The 26,947-nt window shown below is 41.8% G+C and overlaps 1 protein-coding gene across 2 annotated transcripts in view; it reads left to right on the top strand.

The window, feature by feature from the left end:
- ZDHHC9 (zinc finger DHHC-type palmitoyltransferase 9) overlaps positions 1-26,947 on the top strand; it is a 38,663-nt gene that overhangs the window by 8,916 nt on the left and 2,800 nt on the right. Inside the window, exons 4-10 of one of the 2 annotated variants that reach the window (XM_003818930.5) lie at positions 5,893-6,053; positions 11,192-11,350; positions 20,224-20,361; positions 21,293-21,341; positions 22,198-22,300; positions 23,506-23,609; positions 24,014-24,110. In XM_003818930.5, the coding sequence (XP_003818978.1) occupies positions 5,893-6,053; positions 11,192-11,350; positions 20,224-20,361; positions 21,293-21,341; positions 22,198-22,300; positions 23,506-23,609; positions 24,014-24,110 (811 nt within the window). Of the gene's footprint in view, positions 1-5,892; positions 6,054-11,191; positions 11,351-20,223; positions 20,362-21,292; positions 21,358-22,197; positions 22,301-23,505; positions 23,610-24,013; positions 24,111-26,947 lie in introns of both variants that reach the window. The other variant, XM_008972346.4, reaches the window with a different exon arrangement.

The following is a 26,947-nucleotide window of genomic DNA, read 5'->3' as shown; positions in this document are numbered from 1 at the left end:
TCCTCTGTTTTGGGAAAAGCAAGCCCAGAGAACAGGGATGTTCCCCAACATGCTGACATCAGTTGAGATGTTATTGAGGGAAAGAAGAGACTCCTAAATCTTTCTCCTCAGAGATGCTGGTGCTAGTATTGTGCTTAAGAACAAAGGAGGTACCTTAGGCTATTTGCAGTAGCAAGAAGCTAGCTAATTCAGGGTGATTAATTAGTGGGATGTTTCTGGAATGGAGTGGGGAAGACAGGGCCCCTATGATGATGATTAGATAAGGCCAGTTAATGGAGAGCCTTGGAATACTGACCTGTGGAGTTTGGGGCATAATATAATAGGCAGCAGTGAATGGTTCTAAGTTCTCGAGCAGGGGTATATTGTAACTGAAATTTGAACTTTGTTATTATAACTGAAATTTGGAAACTACTGAGCGGGTTTACCTGGATAGAGATTTTGATGAGAGGATGGCTTCTCACTTCAGAATTGAAAGTGTCCCTGTTTGGTTAATTTTCTTTATTGCTACTGGAGCAAAAGAGGGTTGTGCATTTTTCTCTGACCTTCACATAGAAGTAAATCTGGAGGCTGATTGTAAATTATGTTTTTAGTGTTAAGGGAAACTTCCCCTCTCAGCAGACTCTGAGGGTCATCAGAAGAATCTTGAAACAGTCTTATGGGTGGTTCTACATGTTTATTGTGTTCTAGAGGTAGTGTCTTAGTCTGTTCTGGCTGCTGTAAGAAACCACCATTGACTGGGTGGCTTATAAACAACAGAAATTTGTGTCTCATAGTTCTGGAGGCTGGCAAGTACAAGATCAAGATGCCTGCAGGTTTGGTGACTGATGAAGGCCTGCTTTCTGGTTCATAGATGGCTGTCTTCTCTCCCTTGCCAAAGGGGCAAGGGAGCTTGCCAGGATTTCTTTTATAAGGATGCTAATCCCATTCATGAGGGTGGAGCCTTAGGTGACCTAATCACCCCCCAAAGGCCCCACCTCCAAAATCCATCACATTGGATGTTAAGATTTCAACATATGAATTTTGCAGGGATACAGACATTCAGTCAGTAGCAGGTAGGTAGTAAGAGGACAGATGGCCATCCATATCAGGGAGGTATTATAGCAAAGGCTTATTTCTCCCATGTGTGACCAAAGAGTATCATGGGGCTCTGATCCTTGGGCCTTCTTCCTTAAAGCCATACTTACCAGCTGCTACTGGAGCAGTTTCAAGCAGCCAGCAGCTCCCCTACAGAGCTCTTCCCTGACCACTTACAGCCCTTAGAGGCTGAGTCACCATTCTAACACTTGATTATCGGTCATCTTATTCTTTAGCTGTTTCATATTTCAGTTACGTTTTCCCCAACAAAATTAACTCCTATTTCCCTTGTTCTTCATTTGTTAGACCAACAAGTACTTGTTGGCTGACTGATTACATTGATAAAAGAACAAACAAACCAAAAAACATAGCAAGAAAGCTGTTAGGGAGACTTAGAAGCAGTGTATTGTACAGAACACCAATCCAAGCTGTCAATCCGTAAGGCATAGCTCTCTGTCTAGATTCTTACCCATTCTACTCATGAATCTCTTCTGAGTGTTTTCATGTGAATTGAAGTCTGTGTCATTATCATCATCCCTCCAGTGAACTAGCATGCTAGGGATGGGGGATGGGACACGACACATGAGCCCAGCCTGGCACTGATGGTTACTGCTGGTCAGTACCACTGTGCCGCCTGAGGGGACATGTGGGAGTCCAGTTGTCTAGTCCAGCTATGGTAGCCTGAGGACAGTCAAGAAGTCAGTAGAGGATGGTTTAAAATGATGATGTCTCTTCAGGTGGCAGAAATGAAGACTTAGTTGGGACATGGTTGCATTTATAAAATTCACAAGGGAGAAAAGGAACTCTAATCCCCAGGAAGGAGAAAGGCCTCTTGGTACTTTGAATACAGGAGAGTTCTGTTTTAAGAAGTATATGGATATTATTATTCCATGGAGTGATATAGGGAGTTTCAAAAACAATTAGCTTATATTTGTGGATGACGGATCTGATCTAGTCTTTTTTTTTTTTTTTTTTTTTGAGGTGGAGTCTTGCTCTGTCACCAGGCTGGAGTGCAGTGGTGCAATCTCAGCTCACTGCAACCTCCGCCTCATGGGTTCAAGTGATTCTCCTGTCTCAGCTTCCCGAGTAAGCTGGGATTACAGGTGCATGCCACCACGTCCGGCTTATTTATTTATTTATTTATTTATTTATTTATTTATTTATTTTTGAGACGGAGTCTTGCACTGTCACCCAGGCTGGAGTGCAGTGGCACAATCTCCGCTCACTGCAAGCTCCACCTCCCGGGTTCACACCATTCTCCTGCCTCAGCCTCCCAAGTAGCTGGGACTACAGGCACCCACCACCACGCCTGGCTAATTTTTTGTATTTTTAGTAGAGACGGGGTTTCACTGTGTTAGCCAGGATGGTCTTGATCTCCTGACCTTGTGATCCACCCACCTCAGCCTCCCAAAGTGCTGGGATTACAGGCGTGAGCCACTGCACCCGGCCTTATTTTTGTGTTTTTAGTAGAGACGGGGTTTTGCCATGTTGGCCAGGATGGTCTTGAACTCCTGACCTCAGATGATCCACCTGCCTTGGCCTCCCAAAGTGCTGGGATTACAGGTGTGAGCGACTGCGCCTGGCTGATCTAATCTTTATCTAAGACAAATTAGTGATGTTTGAGGATACTCCTGACTTTGGAGGTCTATATTGGGAATTACCACCAAACTTTCACGTAGCTTATTCTTGTCAGAGACAGACTTCCAGCTTATAGCAATTATGGGATTAGTCTAGGGTGATATTTTTGAAGTATTTTTTAAATTGACAAATATTTTTATATATATATATAAAGATATATATACAAAGATATATATGTATCTGGTATACAATATGATGTTTTGATACATGTATACATTTGGAATAGTTAAATCAAGCTAATTAACATATGTATTACCTTACATACTTATTTTTTTAATGGTGAGAACGCTTAAAATCTACTCTCCTAGCAATTTTCTGGTATACAATATAGTGTTATTAACCATAGTCCGCATGTTGGGCAATAGATCTCATGAACTTATTCTTCCTTACTGAAATTTTATGTCCTTTGACAAACATCTTCCCAATCCTCCCTTCCCAATACCCCCGGTGGGGGTATTTTTTATCATAACTTTTGAAGACAAACACTATGGGTTGTAGTTCACAATAGTCTTAGTGGCTGGCGCTCGAAGTTTCCCCTTACTCAGAGTAGAAAGGCCTGCTAGTCCCACATCTGGCTTCCCAGCCACACCCACTCACTAGAGACGACTGGCTGCCAATAGCCTCATCTCTGGAGGAGAACAATACAATAGGCCTGTTGTGTACTTGTTGACATACAGAGTGGATTGTTTTAGCAGGTGCAGAAGATGCTCTGTGTGGAGATTACAGAGACCTTTATCCTTGATGGCATAGCGTAATTCAAATCTAAGTTGTCCTTTGTCTGGCCTACAAGCAGGTGTTGGAACTGGACTTAGTTAAGCTCGGGTCCTTCTGTGCAGCGGGGCAGCATTAATTTAGAATTTTTTGCTGTTGCTCTACTCACTCTGTATGTTTTCCCTTTAATAAAAAAATTAAGCTCTCTTTGGTGGCCAATCAGATACATCTGATTTTTTAAGGCTTTTCATTGGAGACTATACATCCAGGGCAGTTTGCGTCCTGGAGACATTACTTCTTTGTTTTCAAGAATGATCTTAGTGATGGGCAGTGGCCAGGAAGATTCCTATTTGCTGTTAGTGTGGTAATTTCACTTGGCTTGTTCATGAAATGAAGCCTCATGCTTTTCCTGCATCCTTTGGGTTCCTGATAAGTGGAGGTGATTTTTGCTTCTGAATTCCCTTTTTGGTTAATCTGTACCAGTGAAAAGGAGTAGTGGAAAATAGGGTAATCCACAAGCTAGTGATATGTAAGAACCTTAATTACCCTGAACTCAGCTGCCAGATCCTTCAGTTCTCCAGTTTTCCCCCAACCCTTGGCTTTTAGGAGAAGGAAGTAAATCATTAAAAAAGCAACTTAAGATGAAGGATTTTGTTAAAAATAAGCAAGCAAGCAAACACAAAAGTCACGAAAATCATCCTTCAGGTTCAGTACATATGTTCACCTTCATCAAAAACTGCTTAGTCTAATATAAAACTTGGCTTGTGTCCCCCCATGAAGTTGTGTGTGTGGCAGGGAGCTAGGGGAAGACCTCATGGGGGTTGTTCTGAAACTGCAGAGAATATATAACCAGGGGTTAAACGTTTGCTTTGAATGGCCAGTAGCTTGCTTACTCCCCATGCTGATGAGGTAAGCGTTTTTCTTAGCTTACTTTCTCTGCTCTCTCTCTGCTCCTTGCTCATCCACTTATAGTCTGCCTCCAAGTGAAAACTCTGTTTTCAAGGAGAAATGTGCCTCAGGAGGAGGAGGATAAAAATAGGTCAGCGATAACTCTCCTCACATATTCCTATTTATTTTGTTTGAAATTCAGTTCAGATCAACAAGTATTTATTGATAGCTTCTTTGTTCCCTTATTTGTATTAAAGCTCTGGGAGATACAGAATCATGGTGATAATGTTAATAGCTAACATTTTACTTAGTGTTTAGTATTTACTGTGTGTCAAGTGCAGTTCTAAGCACTTTATTTATACTAGTGCGTTTGATCCACACAATGACCGCATCAAGCACTGTTATTATCCTCATTTTATCGATAAGGAGACTGAAGTTAACTAAGTCACCCAACTAGGAGCTGGTAGAGCCAGAATTCAAACCCGAGCATTCCCAGTCCAATAAGACTAGGTCCTTGCTCTTAGGAAGTCCAGTTGAGGGAGATGCCATCAACATACTGAGAAATAGCTAGGAAATAATGCAAGGCTCTGGAAGTGAGGACCACAGGGAGTAGAGAAGAGAGAGATTAGTGCAGCTTAGCATAAGCCTTTTGGAGGAGGTAAGAATTCTCTAAGTCTCAGATTCTTCATCTATCAAATGGGTATAGTAGGATCTATTTCATAGATTTAGTGTGAGAATTGGATGGGATAATGTAGATGAAGAGCTTAGTGCAGTGCCTGTCTTATGGAGAGCCCTCAATAAATTATAGTTGCAATGATGACAATGATATTGATGTCTCTGGCACCTGAAAGATGAGTAGAGTTGGGATATTCAGAGAGGAAGAGAAATAGCTTGCCAGATGCATTATGAGGAAAGAGGGGAGTGAACATGATGTTGGGAAGGGGTACTAAGGATAAACGATTTTCTTATTTTCTTGCTGATGGTCGTTAGTCACTTATTAGCTGAGCTAATTGAGGAGACCAGAGGAATGGATGCTGCAGAGTCAGTCAACAGCCCTGAAGGTTTTCACTGGTCTTGAAGCATGCTGAGATACTCTCTGTCTGACACTGTGAACCTGCTTTCTGGTTGGTCCTCATCTTTTCTCCCTCTTCATCAAGCTCAGCTTGAATGCCAGATCAGTGGTTATGAGAAGCCCTGGACATTCCCAGAGTGAGATCAACCTGTGTTGCTTAGAAATCCAGGTTCAGTTGCTTCCCTATTCTTAGCAGGTGTGAACCTTTCCTGAGGTAGAGGAAATGTAGCTCCCAGTGGGTTGATAGGATAGACTGGACTTGGGGGTAAGAGAGTGTCCTCAAGCGTGTCTTCTGTATGTTATAGGTGGCAGCAGTCAATTATTTGTTGAGCTCCTACTATGGGTAAAGCCATATGTTAGGGGTTTGGGGTAATTCAAGAGAAGAAACATGGTCCCTGCCCTTGAGGTGCTGCTGATTCTGTTGTGGGGGCCAGATTGACATACTGGTAACAATTGGAGATCAATATAGGGTAGGTATCATTAAATGCTGAATTGCCTGCTTTCTTCAGGTGCCGCTACCTGGCTGTTCAGCTGTCTCCTGCCATCCCTGTATTTGCTGCCATGCTCTTCCTATTCTCCATGGCTACACTGTTGAGGACCAGCTTCAGTGACCCTGGAGTGATTCCTCGGGCGCTACCAGATGAAGCAGCTTTCATAGAAATGGAGATAGGTGAGTCTTCCAACCAGCTGGCAAGCTGCTGTGTAGTGGGTGGCCCTAATCAGTAAGAGAATGGAATCATAATAGTAGTTGCAAATTAATAATCACTTCTAGCCTTTTCTCTCTGAGATCCTGAATCTGAGATCATGACTACCCTGTGAATTTAGTAATGCAGGTCTAGCAACAGTCTAAAGTCATAGACTTTGTCCTTCACTGCATTTGGTCACATTTCAGGAAGGATTTGTTACCAAGGTCCTGCTGTATTGTTCCCAGGAGGATGATTTTTTACTTTTTTGGGGGAGGTGGTCACCAACACATTTTTTTCTGAAGCAATGAAAGCACAGATTTATTATTTATTTATTTATTTATTTAGAGACAGAGCCTGGCTCTGTTACCAGGCTGAAGTGCAGTGGCGTGATCTTGGCTCACTGCAACCTCTGACTCCCAGGTTTAAGTGATTCTCCTGCCTCAGCCTCCCGAGTAGCTGGGATTACAGTCACACGCCACCACACCCAGCTAATTTTTGTATTTTTAGTAGAGACGGGGATTTCACCATGTTGGCCAGGATGGTCTCGATCTCCTGACCTTGTGATCCGCCCGCCTTGATCTCCCAAATTGCTGGGATTACAGGCGTGAGCCACCACACCTGGCCAGCACAAATTTATTGAAACAAAAGTACACTCCACAGAGTGGGAGGGGGCTCGAGCAAGTGGCTCAAGAGCCACTTTTTGGTTTTTTGATGAAAGCTGTAAACCTTCTCCCCATAAAAATGCTCTTATATGCATGTACATGTACACAATTTTGTATGTAATTTCAGGGATTCATAGATCTTCTGAAGTTCATTCATGTCCCCCCCAACCAAGAATTCCTGCTTTAGGCCGGGCGCTGTGGCTCACGCCTGTAATCCCAGCACTTGGGGAGGCTGAGGCGGGCAGATCACTTGAGGTCAGGAGTTCAAGACTAGCCTGGCCAACATGGTGAAGCCCTGTCTCTACTTAAAATACAAAAATTAGCCGGGTGTGGTGGCATGTGCCTGTAATCCCAGCTACTCGGGAGGCTGAGGCACGAGAATTGCTTGAACCTGGGAGGCGGAGGTTGCAGTGAGTCTAGATTGCGCCACTGCACTCCAGCCTGGGCAACAGAGCGAGACTCCATCTCAAAAAACCAAACCAAAACAAACAAACAAAAAACGCTGCTTTAGGGGAACATGCAATGTGAAAGGGGGCAGCTGTGGTGCCAGGAACCACTGAGAATTCTAGGAGGGGTAAAAGAAGCAATTGCAGGCTCAGTAGAGTGCAGACTGCAGCTCAGGATAAGGATCTTTGGTACAGAGATGAAGTGCTACATTATCTAGGAGCCAGGGTGGCTTCATGATTTGAAGCAGAACCATCCCAGGGCCAGAGGAGGAGATATCCTGGGATCTCACAGTGAGAAAGAAGACTATGATGCAAGTACTAGGAGGGAGTGGGAGCCCACCAGATCAACAGCAGTGCCTACCTAAATGGTTCTCAGGTTTGGTACCCAGGTAGCTTGAGTCAGCATCCAAGCTAGACAGAGTAAGAAAAAGGGACCCAGGACTTGTAAGACTAAGAAGCTGTGCCAGTAGAGCACCAATCTGTGGCTAGCCTTTAGTTCTTTGACAGTGCTTTGAAGGCTTCCATGTATTTCTTTTTTCTTTTTCTTTCCCTCCCTCCTTCCCTCCTTCCCTCCCTCCCTCCCTCCCTTCCTTCCTTCCTTCCTTTTTCCTTCCTTTCCTTCCTTTCTTTTTTATTTTTCCTTCCTTTCTTCTTTTTTATTTTTCACAGTTTCACTCTGTCCCCCACGCTGGAGTGCAGTGGCGTGATCTCAGCTCAATGCAACCCCCACCTCCCAGGTTCAAGTGATTCTCGTGCCTCAGCCTCCAGAGTAGCTGGGATTATGGGCACCCGCCACCACTCCCAGCTAATTTTTGTATTTTTAGTAGAGACGGTGTTTCACCATATTGGCCAGGCTAGTCTTGAACTCCCGACCTCAAGTTATCCTCTCACCTTGGCCTTCCAAAGTTCTGGGATTACAGGCGTAAGCCACTGTGCTCAGCCCATGTATTTCTTTTGTTTATTTTAGCTGTGTTTTCCCTTAGGCTTCTTAATGGATTTCATTTTGAAAAATTCCAGCCTGTTTTAGTTGAGCTAAGGAGAAATGGGTTTGTGCACATGTGAGCTATAACTATTTGGGGGTGGGGTGAGGGTGGGGATAGTGGGAAGAGAGCAGAGGCGACATGTGCTGGCACAGCTGGAGTTCTGGGGAGACCCGATAGAACTAGGAGTAGTTAGGAGCAAGATGGTGAGGAAGAGTTGTGAGTGCTGTTTTTTCTCCATCTGGATTATTCTTTTCCAGTTCCCTTCCCATTCACATATGGAGAAACTGAGGGTCAAGGCAGTACCTTGACTTGTCTCCTGCCTCTCACAGCAGGTTGTTAACAAAGTTAGCTCTTTTCTGCCTGATCACTGGGCCTGGGGCTCAGACTCAAGCAGTCACATTGTGGCCTCTGCATTTAGCATGTTTCTCTCACTAGAAGAGTACATTTTTCAGTTCATAGGTATGTTTATGTTAGCAAGTTTTTGTCATCTTATATTCAGTCCTGTACTGGGTATGCTGTGGGTGGGGGATGGGGAGAGAGGAAGTCATGTGATGCCCTTGCCTGATACGGCCTCCTGAGAAAGGTGAACCGTGAACCCTGTCTCCCAGGTGCCCTCATGGAAAGCATATGCATAGAATATTAAGGTGGCATGCTGGTACTTATCCTCTAATGAATAGCTGTCCTCATCCTTTTAAGACTTGTGACACATTGTTATTGTTTGATTTCACAGCATCTACCCCACTCCACAAAAAAAGGAAAAATGTTCCATATGGCAGATATTTTTAAAATCAAAGTGAATTGAAAAATATTCTGTTTTTAGAATTATACTGCATGGTGAGAGTGCAATGAGACAGGCACTCTCATATGCTGCGGATGGGCAGGCATGCAAATTCATACGGTCTGTCTGGGAAGCAGTTTGGCAACAAGTAATATGGACTTTAAAGGGTCATACCCTTTGACCCAGTAGTTCTACTTCTCTGAGGGTTTAGCTAAAGGAGATAAACAGATTTTTACAAATTACTGTAGAAGGATTTTTGGTGCATCATTTTTTCTTTTCTTTTAAACATGAGTAGCTATTTTAATGCCGGCAACTTCATGTATTACTGCTTATACTTCACCATTCTTTTCTTTATTCTTTCTGTTTTAGAAATTAATTTTAACACATGAGTATGTTCTTGGAAGGGAGGAGGGGACTAGGATTGAGGTGGTGATCGAAGGAGATTTAAGCTTTTCTCTGTAATGTTTTAAATTTTTACATGAAACATCACCTAAATAGTAAAAAATCCCAACAATATGGAATATTTAAATAAATCATAGTACACGTATATGATGGAATATTACCAGTAGTTATGTTTTAGAAAAAAATTAACAATGAGAAAATGTTCACAGCATATAATATTAAGTAAATACTTCATGGTACAAATCTGCATTTATAATACGATCTCAATTTTTTAAAAATTATGAATGTTTACCTGTTAATAGAAGATTAGAAGGAAATACGCCAAAAAATATAAATATCTCTGAGCTGAGAGACTGACTGTCAGTGATTTTTATGTTTTCTTATTTATACTTTGTTTTTTTCCAAAAAAAAATTTTTTTTTGAGTTGGAGTCTTGCTCGCTCTGTCACCCAGGCTGCCTCCCAGGTTCAAGCGATTCTCCTGCCTCAGCCTCCAGAGTAGCTGGGATTACAGATGCGTGCCACCATGCATGGCTAATTTTTGTATTTTTAGTAGACACGGGGTTTTGCCATGTTGGCCAGACTGGTCTCAAACTCCTGATCTCAGGTGCCCCGCCTGCCTCAGCCTCCCAAAGTGCTGGGATTACAGGCGTGAGCCACCATGCCTGGCCCTATTCTGTTTTTTTCCAAAATTTTTACAATAAGCAAGCATTACTTTTATTTCAGTAACTGTTTTTGTGTTACCAGTCTTTTCTTTTCACATGCATATATTTTGTTTGCAAGATAGTATTGTTTTATGCGTATTGCTTTTTAACATACATTTTCATTTTGCCATATATTGTATTTTCCTGTTTTCACCATTCTTTCGTCTATGTCATTTTTAACGGCTGCATAATATTCCATTCTATGCACATAACATAATTTACTTAACCACCCTTCTATTGTGACATTGAAGTTATTTTTAGTTTTTCACTATTAAAAGGAACTCTGTGACAAATATCCTTATATAAACATCTTTCGTATATCTCATTATAATTTTGATAAGTTTCTCGAAGTAGACTTGATCAGTAAATGAATATACACGTTTAAAACTTTGGTAGCTGGCTGGGCACGGTGGCTCACACCTGTAATCCCAGCACTTTGGGAGGCTGAGGCGGGTGGATCACTTGAGGTCTGGAGTTTGAGACCAGCCTGACAAACATGATAAAACCCCATCTCTATTAAAAATACAAAAATCAGCCAGGCATGGTGGTGGGCCCCTGTAATCCCAGCTACTCAGGAGGCTGAGACAGGAGAATCACTTGAACCCAGGAGGCAGAAGTTGCAGTGAGCCAAGACTGAGATCCCACCACTGCACTCCAGCCTGGGCGACAGAGCGAGACTTTATCTTAAAAGAAAAAAAAGTTTAGTAGCAGCTGCCATATTGCTCACTGATAAGATCTAAGAATGACCTTTCCCCACCCTTGCTAACATGGGGTATTTTTATTCTTTGTAAAGTTTTTTAATATGATAGGTAAAAATGGTATCTTTGTGCTTTAATTTTTATTTCTCTGATTATTAGTGAAATTGGATGTTTTCATTTAATGTATTTTTAGCTATTTTTTTAAATGAATGTTTTTCTTTGTAATCAGAAAAAAAAGCCTCGAAGAAACACTTTTTCTTATGTATACAACAGAACTGCACGCACTTAGTGGAGTTTTATGGGCATATTCTGTGATGTTGAGTGTCTAGTCTATAAAAGACAGGGGGCTTAGGGAACCTTTGAATGCCCCCATTGGTTTTGGAGAGGTGGTGAGACTTTTGGGCTCAAGTAATGGCTAGCTGTGATATTAACTGTCTTTACTGATTTACAGAAGCTACCAATGGTGCGGTGCCCCAGGGCCAGCGACCACCGCCTCGTATCAAGAATTTCCAGATAAACAACCAGATTGTGAAACTGAAATACTGTTACACATGCAAGATCTTCCGGCCTCCCCGGGCCTCCCATTGCAGCATCTGTGACAACTGTGTGGGTGAGTAAAACTACGGGGACATTGCCTAGGGAAAAGGCTGAGTTGAACTAGAAAGTCAGGGTGGTCACCAATTTTGGGAGGAGGGAAGATAGATTTAGATGAGAAATGAGCTAGATTTAGATAGGGAAATTTAGATAGGCAACAAGCTCCTGAAAAACTGCAAATCAGCTGTACTTGTGTAGATCAAATCAAAATTTAAATATCCTCTAGCCTAAACTTTACAAAAACCTCTTTAGTAAATGAGAAAAATAAACTTTACCTATTTTTGAAATTTAGATTTTCCTGTACTGGATTTTCATGTGGGACCCACCTTACATAGTGGGAGGAGACACCTAGTCCACTGGAGGGCAGCATTGAGGAAGGAAGGTCTGTCTAAGACGCAACCCAAGAAGAGGAAAGTTGCTAGCATTTATTGAGTTTCTACTACATATTGGGCACTGTGCTAAGTGATTTACCTTTCTCTCATTTAAGACTTGTAACAGCCCCATGAGATTGGTATTATCCCCATTTTACGGATGAGGAAATAGGTGAAGCACCAGTATGTAAGTTCACATAATTAGTATGAGATTAGGCTAGAGCAGGTCTGATTCCAAACTGCTTATTTCTTCTCTTTGCTGCTGCTGCAAGAGGGTCAGGTATATGTGTGTCTAATACAGTGGTCTGTGCTTCCATCCACATATATGTGGCTTTGTTGTAATCACTGCCTACTGTGTGCTAAACCCTGGCCAAGATGAGAAATGGGCCATAAAGATTCCTGTTGATAGGCCTATATGTGAAATTGCTTATATCATCACTAGGCATACTTCTAACGTTCTTTTTAAAATTACTTTTTCTTGAGTTCCCATGATTGGATAAATGTTTTTTCTGTATACCATGTGGCATCCTAAGGGCATTGCTTTCCTCTTACTAGCCATTTCTTTAGGCAAAGGTTGGGAGATATATATTGCTTTATATGGTAAAAGCTATATGGTGCTCTCTTCGGCAGCGTGTATACTAAAAAGCTACTATATGTATATAAGATTTTTATAAATCAAAACCCATTTTATTATTATTATTTTTTATTATTTTACTTTAAGTTCTGGGATACGTGTGCAGAATGTGCAGGTTTGTTACATAGGTATACATGTGCCATGGTGGTTTGCTGCACCTATCAACCTGTCATCTACGTTTTAAGCCCTGCATGCATTAGGTATTTGTCCTAATGCCCTCCCTCCTCACCCCACCCCCCGACAGACCCCAGTATGTGTTGTTCCCCTCCCTGTGTCCATGTGTTCTCATTGTTCAACTCCCACTTATGAGTGAGAACATGCGGTGTTTGGTTTTCTGTTCCTCTGTTAGTTTGCTGAGAATGATGGCTTCCAGCTTCATCCATGTCCCTACAAAGGACATGAACTCATCCTTTTTTATGGGTGCATAGTATTCCATGGTGTATATGTGCCACATTTTCTTTATCCGGTCTATCATGGGTGAGCATTTGGGTTGGTTCCAAGTCTTTGGTATTGTAAATAGTGCTGCAATAAACATATGTGTGCATGTGTCTTTATGGTAGAATGATTTATAATGCTTTGGGTATATACCCAGTAATGGGATTGCTGGGTCAAATGGTATTTCTGGTACTGGATCCTTGAGGAATTGCCACACTGTCTTCCACAATGGTTGAACTAATTTACACTCCCACCAACAGTGTAAAAGTGTTCCTATTTCTCCACAGCCTCATCAGCATCTATTGTCAAAGCCCATTTTATTTATTTATTTTTTGAGATGGAGTCTCACTGTGTCGCCCAGGCTGGAGTGCAGTGGCATGATCTCGGCTCACTGCAACCTCCACCTCCTGGGTTCAAGCGATTCTTCTGCCTCAGCCTCCTGAGTAGCTGGTATTACAGGTGCACACCACCACGCCCGGCTAATTTTTGTATTTTTAGTAGAGATGGAGTTTCACCATGTTGGTCAGGCTGGTCTGGAACTCCTGACCTTGTGATCCACCCACCTAGGCCTCCCAAAGTGCTGAGATTACAGGCATGAGCCACCACACCCGGCTGTCGAAACCCATTTTAAATGAAGCAGGAAACTTGATATTTAAAGAAGGTCTGGCCGGGCGTGGTGGCTCACACCTGTAATCCCAGCACTTTGGGAGGCCAAAGCGGGAGGATCACGAGGTCAGGAGATCGAGACCACTCTGGCTAACATGGTGAAACCCCATCTCTACTAAAAATACAAAAAATTAGCCGGGCGTGGTGGTGGGCGCCTGTAGTCCCAGCTACTCGGGAGGCTAAGGCAGGAGAATGGCGTGAACCCAGGAGGCGGAGGTTGTAGTGAGCCAAGATCGCGCCACTGCACTCCAGCCTGGGCGACAGAGCAAGACTCCATCTCAAAAAAAAAAAAAAGAAGAAGGTCTATACCCAGTAATGGGATTGCTGGGTCAAATGGTATTTCTGGTTCTAGATCTTTGAGGAATTGCCACATCTTCCACAATGGTTGAACTAATTTACATTCCCAACAACAATAGCGTTCCTATTTCCCCGCAACCTTGCCAGCATCTGTTGTTTTTTGACTTTTTAATAATCGCCATTCTGACTGGCATGAGATGGTATCTCAGTGTGGTTTTTGATTTGCATTTCTCTAATGATCAGTGATGTTGAGCATTTTTTCATATATTTGTTGGCTGCATGAATGTCTTCTTTCGAGAACAATGAGAACACATGGACACAGGGAGGGGAACAACACACACCGGGGCCTGTTGAGGGGTGGGGAAGGGAGGGAGATCATTAGGAAAAATAGCTAATGCATGCTGGGCTTAATACCTAGGTGATGGCTTTATAGGTGCAGCAAACCACCATGGCACACATTTACCTATGTAACAAACCTGCACATCCTGCACATGTACCCCAGAACTTAAGTAAAATAAAAAGGTCTGATGTGAGGTAGTATTTCCTTTCCTTATTAATATTCTTAACTATAAGGAACTCATACAAATCAATTTTTTTAAAAAGCACTGATATTCCAGGAGAAATATAAACAGTTCGTAACAATATAATTGGCTAGTTATCATGACTAATAGTCAAATAAATGATTTCAGGATGCTTTTGTTTTGAGATAGGATCTCACTCTTTTTCCCAGGCTGGAGGGCAGTGGCACGATCACAGCTCACTGCAGACTCAACCTCCTGGGTTCAGGTGATCCTCCCACCTCAGCCTCCCAAGTTGCTGAGACTACAGGCATGCACTACCATGCCTGGCTATTTTTTTTTTTTTTTTTTTTTTGTATTTTTTGTAGAGATGGGTTTTCCCCATGTTGCCCAGGCTGGTCTCAAACTCCTGGGCTCAAGCAGCCCACCTGCTGCAGCCTCCCAAAGTGTTGTGATTACAGGTGTGAGCCAATACCCCCAGCCCAATATGCTTTTTTAAATCTAGAAAATTAGCAAGGAAAACCTGATGTTTATTCTTCCACTAGTAAATTGGAACAAACTTTTTGGAAGGCAATCTAATAAGATTAATCGAAAGCCTTAAAACATCTATACCTTTTGGTGCCAGTGGTTCACTTTCTAGGGAGTCTGTCCCATGAAATCAGAGATGTGGGAAAATATTTCGGGGTGGAAATGTTTAACTCAGGATTATTATGACAATTAAAAGTTGAAAAGAACCTAATTGTCTACCAATAGATGAGTAGCCAAATAAATTATAGAGCCGGGTGTGGTGGCTCACTCCTGTAATCCCAGCACTTTGGGAGGCCGAGGTGGGCAGATCACTTGAGGCCAGAAGTTTGAGACCGGCCTGAGCAACATGGTGAAACCTCGTCTCTACTAAAACATACAAAAATTAGCTGGACGTGGTGACATGTGCCTGTAATCCCAGCTGAGACCCTGGCTGAGGCATGAGAATAAAAAACCCATGAGGTGGAGGCTGCATTGAACCGAGATTGTGCCACTGCACTCCAGCCTGGGCGACAGAGTAAGACTCTGTCTCTAAATAAATAAATAAATAAATAATAGGACATTCGTACATTAGACTGATGGAAAGAGTTCATACCAGAAAGCTAAATGACAAAATGGGAGATAGGCTACATTTACAGTGTGAAGTCAGTTACCTATTTTAAAAAAATCTAATGATGTTTAAAGAAATATGCAAGGAAATACAGGAAATATGCCACAACTTTTATAGTTTATTATCTATAGGTTGTGGGATTATGAGTGATTTTGTTTCCTTCATTTTTTCATATGCCATCCTCCACTACTGTGATTTCTTCATTTTTCCTTTTATTTTTTTCAAGTTTTCTACAATGAGCATGTATTACTTGTATTATCAGAAAAGATGTGATTTAAAATACTGTAAAAAATATATATCTGTATAACCATTCTTCTCTATACCTTTCTTCCCTTTCCTGAAAAGATGTAGCTTCCTCAGCAGGAGATAGACCATTTTTACAGCCTTATTTTTTCACCAGTACACAGCTCACTTTTCTTTCAAATTGATATATTTTATTCTTTTTTTTTTTTTTGAGATGGAGGCTGTCTCTCTCTCCCAGGCTGGAGTGCAGTGGCGCGATCTCAGCTCACTGCAAGCTCCGCCTCCCGGGTTCACGCCATTCTTCTGCCTCAGCCTCCCGAGTAGCTGGGACTATAGGCTCCCGCCACCATGCCTGGCTAATTTTTTTGTATTTTTAGTAGAGACGGGATTTCACCGTGTTAGCCAGGATGGTCTCTATCTCCTGACCTTGTGATCCACCCGCCTCGGCCTCCCAAAGTGCTGGGATTACTGGTGTGAGCCACCACGCCTGGCCCAAATTGATGTATTTTATTCTTTTGTAGTCTTTTATTCATCAAAATAACACATGTTCATTGTGGAAAATATGGGAAGTGCAGAAAGTATAAATAAAACTTAATCCTAAATTCACTCTCCATTTTGCTATATTTCCTACTAGTGTTTCTGCAAAATTGGACTGTAACATGATAGAGTTTTTAATCCTGCTTTTGTCATTTAACATTCTATCCTGAGCGTTTTTCTACATCTTTAATAAATGTTTCTTTAATATATTATTTTAATGACTGCATAATCCATCATATGGTTCTATTCAAGTTTATTCAGGCAGTCTTCTGTCATTAGACATTATTCATTCTTCTATTTTATTCATTGTTGTAACACTGCAATCATAATTATTAAACTTTAGGATGTGGAACAATTGGAACCTTCATACATTTCTGGTGAGAATGTAAAATCATGCAGCTGCTGTGGAAAAGTTTGGTGGTTCCTCAAAAAGTTAAACATAGGATTACCACATGACCCAGCAATTCCACTCCTGGGTGTATACCTATATTAGTCTGCTTGGGTTACCATAACAAAATACCTCAGACTGGCTGGCTCAAACAATGGGAATTTTTCTCTCACAATTCTGGAGGCTGGAAGTCCAAGATAGAGGTGCGAGAAGGGATGGTTTCTGGTGAGGCCTCTCCCCCTGGCTTGCAGATGGCTGCCTTCTTGCTGTGTCCTCACGTGACCTTTTCTCTGTGCTCACACACTACTGGTGTCTCATCCTCTCCTTACAAGGACACCAGTCCCATCGGATTAGGGCCCCATCCAGATGACCTCATTTAACTTTAGCTACCTCCTTAAAGGTTCTGCCTCCAAGTGCAGCTACACTGGGGGTTAGGGCTTCAACATATGGAACTGGGGAGTGGGGGTACAGTTCATTCCATAACAATAGCCAAAAGAATTGACAACAAGGACTCAAAACCTACTTGTACGCCAGTGTTCGTAGCATCATTATTCACAGTAGCCAAAAGGTGTAACCAACCCAAGTGTCTATCAACAGATGAATGGTTAAACAAAATGTGGTATGTACATATGGTGGAATATTATCCAGTCATAAAAAGGAATACAGTACTGATACAATGTGGATGAACCTTGAAAACATGCTATGTGAAAAAAAAAAGACACAAAAAGACAAATATTGTGTGATTCCGCTTATATGAGATATCTAGAATGGGAAAATTCATAGAGACAGAAGATTAGAGATTGCTAGGGGATGGGGAAGGGGGAAATGGAGAGTTACTGCTTAATGGGTGCAGAGTTTCTGTTTGGAGTAATGAAAGGGTTTTGGAAATAGATAATGGTGATGGTTCCACATTACGAATGTAATTAATGCCACTGAATTGCACACTTAAAATGGTTAAAATGGCAAATTGTATATTATGTATATTTTACCATAATAGATTTTTTTTTTAAGACAGGGTCTCACTCTGTCACCCAGGCTGGAGTGCAGTGGCGTGATCTCAGCTCACTGCAACCTCCGCCTCCCGAGCTCAAGTGATCCCCCCACCTCAGCCTCGTGATTGGCTGGGATTACAGGTGTGCACCACCACGACCCACGAATTTTTGCATTTTTTGGTAGAGATGGGGTTTCACCATGTTGGCCAGGCTGGTCTCAAACTCCTGACCTCGTGATTCCCCTGCCTGGGCCTTCCAAACAATACAAAATTTAATTTAAAAGTTTGAACTTCGGCCGGGCGCAGTGGCTCATGCCTGTAATCCCAGTACTTTGGGAGGCTGAGGCGGGCATTTCACCTGAGGTCAGGAGTTCGAGATCAGCCTGGCTAACATGGCAAAACCCCGTCTCTGCTAAAAATACAAAAATTAGCTGTGCATGGTGGTGGATGCCTGTAATCCCAGCTACTCGGGTGGCTGATGAGGCTTGAACCTGGGAGGTGGAGGTTGCAGTGAGCCGAGATCGCACCATTGCACTCCAGCCTGGGTGACAAGTGTGAAACTGTGTCTCAAAAATAAATAAATAAATAAAAATAAAAATTTGAACTTAAAATTTCTGTGTACATTTCTATTTTCTTATGAGAAATTGCTGAAAATGGACTTATTCTGCCAAAGGGGTACAAGCTTTATGAAGGCTCTTGATACGTACTGCCAAATTGCTTTCTGGGAAGGTTCTTTCATTTTATGCTCCCACAAGCAGTATGTTAGAGTGTCCATTTTACCCTATTCTCACTAGCACTGGATTTTATTATTTATATTCATATTTTGATAGGCATAAAATATGCTATTATTTTACTAGTATTACACTGAATTATTGGTGACTAGGAAAAATATTAAATATAGGTTTTATGGTATTTATTAGTTTTTGCCCTATTTCCTTTTTGTTTGTTTTTTGTTTTTGTTTTATGTACAGTCGACTCTTGAACAATGCAGTTTTGAACTGCATGGGCCCACTTAATAATGAGGGTTTTTTTTTTCCAATAAATACAGTATCAGTGTGTTCCTCATCTGCAACCAAACGCGGATCCAAAATACAGTCGTCCCTAAGTATCCTTGGGGGATTGGTTTCAGGGATTGCCCTTGAATACCAAACCCCATGCATTCTCAAGTCCTGCAGTGGCCCTGTGGAACCCATGGATATGAAGTCAGCCCTCTGTATCCGTCTCCAGGAGTTTCATATTTTGTGAATACCGTATTTTTGATCTAGGTTTAGTTGTGGATGCAGAACCTGTTGATACGGAGGGCCAACTGTGTTTATTGAAACAAATCCATGTACAAGTGGACGCACGCAGTTCTAACCTGAGTTGTTCAAGGTTCAAATGTACAGTATTCACAAGATGCAAAACCTGTGTACATGAGGGGCAACTTTTCTTATCCGTGGGTTCTGCAGGGCTGCTGAATGACTTGAGTATGGGTGGATTTTGGTGTCTGCCTGTAATGCTTACCACAATCAAATGAACATATTCATCACCACACATAGTTAACATTGTGTGTGCATGTGTGTGTGTGGTGAGGACACTTAAGATTACTCTCTTAGCAAATTTCAAGTAACTTTTGACTATTATTTTCTTGACGAAGTATTTGTATTTTCCTATTGATTTCTAAGAACTTTTCATATAGTCAGGTACAACTTTACATAGATTGCCATTGTTTTTTTTTTCTTTAGTCTTCTTTATGGTAATTTTAACATACACAAAATATTTTTTAAATTTTTAATTTTTTGTTGGTATATAGTAGGTATATATATTTATGGTGTACATGAGAAGTTTTGATACAGGCATGCAATGTGTAATAATCACATCATTGATCACCAAGGAAATGCAAATCAAAACCACAAAATACTTTTTTAAAGTTTATGGAGTCAAATCTATTTTTCCTTGTCATCTGTTTTCTTCCAGTACTTTTATGCTTAGAAAGTCCTTCTGCATATAGAGGACAAATAAACATTTATTCTTTATAGTTATTTTATGGATTCACTTTGTTTTTACATTTAGTTCTTTAATTCATCTGGAATTTACTATGACAAGTAGTATGAAGACAAAAAAATCGATCCTTATTTTGCACCAAATAGCCAATTGTCACGTAATTGTTTATGGAATAATACTTCCTTTTACCTCTGATTTTGTAATGCTGAGTTTATTAGACAACAAAATCTTCTATATTCTAAGATCTGTTTCTGGGCTCTTTCCATTCCATTGAGCTATGCCATACCATTTTAAATATTGTAGTTTTACATTTTTCCTTGGCTATTTTGACCTGTTTATTCTTCTTGAACTTAGTAGGCCCACCGATTAAGATTTTATTTGGAAAAGCAGTGTCTCTGCTTTTAATGAGCTGAGTGAGGCAAATCACTTAACCTCTCCATGCCTTTGTTTCTTCATCTGTAAAGTGGGGAAAAGAGTATCTCCTTTTCCCCAAGTTCCAGGGAAATTGTGAGGATCAAATGAGATGGTTATGAAAACATTTTGAAAAAGTAAAAAAAAAAAAAAACCCTGTATTTTTTACAACTGAAATAGACAATGATCCTGGAGGTCTTTGAATTAGGTATTATAGGGATGGTGGGGTTGATTTTTGTTCTGGAGGCTTTTGGCTTTGGACTCTCTCTTTCTCCCACAGAGCGCTTCGACCATCACTGCCCCTGGGTGGGGAATTGTGTTGGAAAGAGGAACTACCGCTACTTCTACCTCTTCATCCTTTCTCTCTCCCTCCTCACAATCTATGTCTTCGCCTTCAACATCGTCTATGTGGCCCTCAGTGAGTATACAGGGCAGTGTCCGTTGTTGGAGTGGGGTGGGGTGGGGGAAGAGTTAAGGGCAGCTTAGAGGGTGGTTGGGTTTCCTGGTGGTACCATTGTGAAAGGTACTTTAGGACAGGTTAGAAATGAGCACAGTTATCTGCTCTTGAGCAGGGTTGCAAACCTCAGTGCACATCAATGAGTATTAATCAGTGTGTTGGCCTTCTCTTTGGCCAACTGCTGGGCACTGGGGCCATAATTACTGGTCTGTATCCAGAGTACTGGGGCATTTCTGAGGTAATCCCAAAGGTTGGGGATGTATTTTGTCTCGGAGCATCCTCTCTTCTTCTGCCTTGTAAAACTTGCCTTGTGCTAAGGGGTAGAAAAGGGTAAGGGTTTTGCCTGAGAAATGTCTTTTGGTAGCTCATGGTCTAGTTTGGGAGATAGAAAGCACACCCACATGTGTACATGTGCACAAACATACACACCCACACACACGCCAATCTAAGAGCAGATGTGATGTGGAGTTAAGGGAGTGGTCTTAAGACAGCTTTCTGGAAGGAGAAGAGTTCTGAGCTGGATTTTGAACAAGGGAGGGACATGTATTGGCAAGGAGAGAGGATTTTTCTTGGGTATTTCTGATTTCTTTTATCTGTTAATATCCCCCTAACATGTCCATAGTTGGGGGCTAGGGAAAAGGGAAGGGAGCCTGCTGCTCTTCTGCCCGCTGTCTAGTCCAGGGCCTGGTCCTGCACTGGAAATGTGAACTCTTTAGTCATGAGACTACCAGCTAGGAGATGAGGCTCTTCACCCTTGCCCGAGTGAGAGCTTAGCTCTTGCCAGTGTGTAACACGGGAGAGGGAGGGAAGGAAGTGAGTAGGCACTAGGATAGTGTGTAGTTTTGACTGAAGTCACTAATTTTTCTCTCTACTCTTCCATCCAATTTCACAGAATCTTTGAAAATTGGCTTCTTGGAGACATTGAAAGAAACTCCTGGAACATATCCTCTGCTGGCAGTATGTCCCTGTGAAGCCTTCTTAAGCTACTTTCCAGCATGCTTTTTCCCCACAGTTCTCCCACTATCTAGTTTTTCAGACATCAGAGCGTGCCAAGGTCTAAAATAATTAAAAAATATATAGTCTTAGTGGTAGCAACCAGAATGGAAGATGACCAGGACTAAAAGGGAGGTCTTTCCTTCACCCCCTGCTCAGGACAGTGGCTGCATTTCTGCAAAGGGGGTTCAGATGAGATTTCTATAAATCACATCCTCTTTTTTTTCCCCCACCAGTTCTTCATTTATGAATTTTCTTTTTTTGAGACAGAGTCTTGTACTGTTGCCCCAGCTCGCCTCCTGGGTTCAAATGATTCTCCTGCCTCAGCCTCCCGAGTAGCTTGGACTACAGATGCCCGCCACCACGCCCAGCTAATTTTTTGTATTTTTAATAGAGACGGGGGTTTCACCATGTTGGCCAGGCTGTTCTCGAACTCCTGACCTTGTGATCCGCCCACCTTGGCCTCCCAAAGTGCCGGGATTACATGAATTTTGTTTTTTGACAGAATTTCCATTGGCAGTGATGGCCAACATTGTTTAGCTTTGGCCCCTCCCACGCATCCCCTTCCAAGAGCCAATGATGGGTAAATAGGCACACCCTTAAATACCCTAGATACGCTAGAAATTCTTTCATAAGGGATCTATCCAGTAAGTTCAGAATTCATCTATTGTTATATATGGAAACATGGCTTTTTGTGATATACGTTCCAGGAGGTAAAGATGGTATGACTGGTGCTCTGAATATGGGCGGAGGCATCAAGTCTCCTAATGCTGAGTTCTTCAATACTCCTTAACCACACCTCACTGTTCTAGAAGTCCTCATTTGCTTCTTTACACTCTGGTCCGTCGTGGGACTGACTGGATTTCATACTTTCCTCGTGGCTCTCAACCAGACAACCAATGAAGACGTGAGTCAACTTTCTCTTCTCCTCACCACATATTCTTCTTCCCAAAGCCTATCCTCTTGCCACCTGCTAGAGAACTACCGAGTCTCCAGGGCCTGGGAGGTTGAGGCAGGCAGAAACGTGGTATGCGAGATTGTTAAGTCAGATGTGTGGAAAAGAAAGGAGAGGGCTTTGTTGAATGCTTGTGGAGCATTAGGAAGAAGAGGTTGAAAAGTTGGGTGGGTATACAGCCTTTAACTGTTCACGGGTCCTTAAAGGCTAGCTGGTGCCTCTGTTTGGCATGGAGAGGGACAGTTGCACTGGATGAATCCTTGCTATATAAAAAGTTACCAATTAGGCTGGGTGTGGTGGCTCACGCCTGTAATCTCAGCACTTTGGGAGGCTGAGGCGGGCGGATCACCTGAAGTCAAGAGTTCAAGACCAGCCTGGCCAACATGGCAAAACCCTGTCTCTACTAAAAATACAAAAATTAGCCGGATGTGTTAGTATGCACCTGTAGTCCCAGCTACTCGGGAGGCTGAGGCAGGAAAATCACTTGAACCCGGGAGGTGGAGGTTGCAGCGAGCAAAGATCATGCCACTGCACTCCAGCCTGGACAACAGAATGAGACTCTGTCTGGAAAAAAAAAAAAAAGTTAGCAATTAATCTACATTCACTGTAGAAAATCAGAAAATACAGATGAGCAAAAAGAAAAAGTAAGTTCCTCTTACTTTACTTCTTAGACATCACCTTTGTTAGTAGTATGATTTATATATTCTAGACTTGTCTAGACTTTTTTCCATGTTTATTTATTTGTTTATATTATGTACTTTTAAATAAAAATAGTATATATCATTCAGTTATCTGCTTTTTTCACTCTATTGTGAGTATTTTTCATGGCTGTGTATGTATTTCTTTTTTGTTGTGATAAAATATACATAATATAAAGTGTGCTATATTAAATGTCTTTCAACCCTGGCGATCAATGGGGTGACAGTTGTTGCAGCCAGATCGCCCTCACATCCTAAATGTACAGTTCAGTGGCATCACATTGTTGTGCAACCATTGCCACCATCCATTTCCAGAACTTTTTTATTATCTCATGCTGCATGTGTTTCTTCAACATTATTATTATTATTTTTCTTTTGTGTGTGTGTTTTTAATTTTATTATTATTATTTGTTCATTTTAACATTATTTTTAATGTCAGCCTTGGTTTTTATCTTGCAGATCAAAGGATCATGGACAGGGAAGAATCGCGTCCAGAATCCCTATAGCCATGGCAATATTGTGAAGAACTGCTGTGAAGTGCTGTGTGGCCCCTTGCCCCCCAGGTGCTCAGGGCACTCAAAAGTCCTGGGACTGTTGGGATGAGCAGCTCAACCTGATCCTGTTACCTTGTCTGATGTGTTTTTCTGAGTGTGGCCTCTTGGTGTCAAATAGGTCTTTCCAGGGCTTGCCACTTGGTACCATGTCTACATGGACCATAGACCATGGGCTGGTTGTTTTGGAGGGATGATCTTTCATTCTTAATTTCATTTGTTTGTTCCCTGGTTAACGTGACATTTCCTGGTTTGTGGAAGAAAAAGTGAATGGGAGATAAGAGGCATGTGCTGTGTTCAGGCTAGATTGCCAAAGGACAGGTTTATATTTTCCAGTCTATGCAGCAAAATTCCGTAGGCCAGGTGGGTGGAGGGGTGAATGCCCAGTTCTTTGTTAACTCTCTTATCTCCTTCAGTGTGCTGGATCGAAGGGGTATTTTGCCACTGGAGGAAAGTGGAAGTCGACCTCCCAGTACTCAAGAGACCAGTAGCAGCCTCTTGCCACAGAGCCCAGTAAGTGTTCCTGACTTAAGGCTGGGTCGATATAGAGAGGGCGGAGGCTAATTTACAGCTTGGAAATATAATTAGGCAATATTGTATTCTAATCACCCCAGCTTCCCTGCCTCTACACCTGCCCTGATGTTGCCTTCAGATCTTTGTGTCCTTGATGTAGATTAAGATTTAGTCATTTCTTTGGTGTATATTGAGTGACTCTGTGCCAGCCACTGTACTAGCTGCCAGGGATATACCAATGAATGAGGCAAACGATGTCCCTGCTCTCAAGGAGCTCATTGTCTAGTGGGGGCAAGAAACAAGTAAACAGGCCATTGCTCAACATTGTGAAAAGTGCCTTGATGAGGAAAGCATAAAATGCTATAGGGGGAAAGACAGAGGTCAGGGGATTGTATTAGAGTTAGTGATGTGGTTACCGTGGTAGAAGGGGGCTTCCTAACTGGAATATGCAAAAGTTGTGGAAACTCTCCCAGCTGTCCTATTTAAGATATATAAAGTATATCTTTAAAGTATATAAAGTACTTTCCTAAAAAAAATATTACTTGAGCTTTTTTTTTTGAGATGGAGTTTTGCTCTGTCACCCGGGCTGGAGTGCAGTGGTGTGATCTCGGCTCATTGCAACTCCACCTCCCAGGTTCAAGCAATTCTCTGCCTCAGCCTCCGAGTAGCTGGGATTACAGGCGCCCGCCACCATGCCTGGCTAATTTTTGTATTTTCAGTAGAGACAGGGTTTCACCATCCTGGCCAGGATGGTCTGCATCTCCTGACCTCGTGATCCTCCCGCCTCAGCCTCCCAAAGTGTTGGGATTACAGGCGTGAGCCACCGTGCCCAGCTGAGCTTTCTTTTTTTAATAAGAACTTTATTGAGATATATGATTCACATACCATAGGTCCCAATTTTTTTTTTTTTTTTTTTTGAGACGGAGTCTCGCTCTGTCACCCAGGCTGGAGTGTGGTGGTGCAATCTCAGCTCACTGCAACCTCCGCCTCCCGGGTTCTCCTGCCTCAGCCTCCTGAGTAGCTGGGATTACAGGCATGTGCCACCACACCCAGCTAATTTTGTATTTTTTAGTAGAGACGGGGTTTCTCCATGTTGGTCAGGCTGGTCTCGAACTTCTGACCTCAGATGATCTGCCCACCTCAGCCTCCCAAAGTGGAGGATTACAGGCGTGAGCCACTGCGCCCAGCTGATCCCTATTTAAAATGTATGATTCACTGGTCTAGAATATTCACAGAGTTGTACAATCATTATAACAATCAATTTTAGAGCATTTTCGTTACCCTTCCACCCTAAGAAACCCTGTACCCATTAGCAGTCACTCTCCCTTTCCCCTCAACTTCCCCAGCCACACCCCTAGGCAACCACTAATCTACTTCCTTTTAGTACAGATTTCTCTCTTCTGGGTATTTCATGTAAATGAAATCATACAATATGTGGTCTTTTGTGACTGGCTTCTTTTACTTAGCATGTTTTCGAGGTTTGTCCATGTTGTACTATGTAGCAGTACTTCATTCCTTTATATGGCCAAATGATATTCCATTATATGGATATACCACGTTTCATTTATCCATTCATCAGTTGATGGACATTTGGATTGTTTCCACCGTTTGATTATTATGAGTGATGCTGCTATGAACATTTGTGTACCAATTTTTGCATGGCCATATATTTTCATTTCTCTTGGCTATATACCTGGGAGTAAAATAGCTAGGTCACATGGTAGCTCTATGTTTAACCTTTAAGGTACTGCTGAACTGTTTTCCAAAGTGGCTGCACCATTTTATACCCCCACTAGCAGTGCCTGAGGGTTCCAGTTTCTCTACATCCTCTGCAACACTTATTATCTGACATTTTGAGTCTAGCCATCTTAGTGAATGTGAAGTGGTATCTCATTGTGGTTTTGATTTGCATTTCCCTGATGACTAATGATGTCGAATATCTTTTCATGTGCTTATTGGCCATTTTTATGTGCTCATTGGAGAAGTGTCTGTTCAGAGCTTTTGTCTATTTTTTAATTGGATTGTTTGTCTTTTTTATTGTTGAGTTGTAAGAGTTCTTTATGTAATCTGTATGCAAGTCTCTTACCAGATATACAATTTGAAAATATTTTCTCCTATTCCATGGGTTATCTTTTAATTTTCTTGATAGTGTCCTTTGGTTTTTAAATTTTGATGTAGTCCAGTTTGTCTATTTTTTTCTTTTGTTGTTTGTACTTTTTGGTGTCATATCTGAGAAACTGTTGCCTAATCCAAAGTCATGAAGATTTATGCCCTTGTTTTCTTGTAAGAGCTGTACAGTTTTGGCTCTTACATTTAGATTTTTGATCCATTTTGAGTTAATTTTTATATATGGTGTGAGGTAGAGGGTCCACATTCTTTCTTTTGCCTGTAGCTATCCAGTTGTCTCTGCACCATTTGTTGAAAGGACTATTCTTCTCCCATAGACTTGTCTTGGCACCCTTGTTGAAAATCTATAAATGTGAGAGTTCATTTCTGGACTTTCAGTTCTATTGTATTGCTCAATATGTCTGTTCTTATGCTAGTACCACGCTGTCTTGATTACCTTAGCATTGTAGTAAGTTTTGAAATCAGGAAATGTGAGTCCTCCAACTTTATACTTCTTTTTCATGATTGTTTTGGCTCTTCTGGGTGCCTTAAATTTCCGTATGAATCTTAGGATCAACTTGTCATTTATGAAAAGAAGCCAGCTGGAATTTTGATGGGGATTTCATTGAATCTATAGATCAATTTGGGGAAATATTGCCATCCTAACAAGATTAAATATTCTGAGCCATTTACATGGACTGTATTTTCACATATTTAGGTATGATTTGATT

The sequence above is a fragment of the Pan paniscus genome, chromosome X (assembly GCF_029289425.2).
Source record: "Pan paniscus chromosome X, NHGRI_mPanPan1-v2.0_pri, whole genome shotgun sequence".
Taxonomy (NCBI): Eukaryota; Metazoa; Chordata; class Mammalia; order Primates; family Hominidae; genus Pan; species Pan paniscus.
This window is presented reverse-complemented; position numbering and strand designations above follow the sequence as displayed.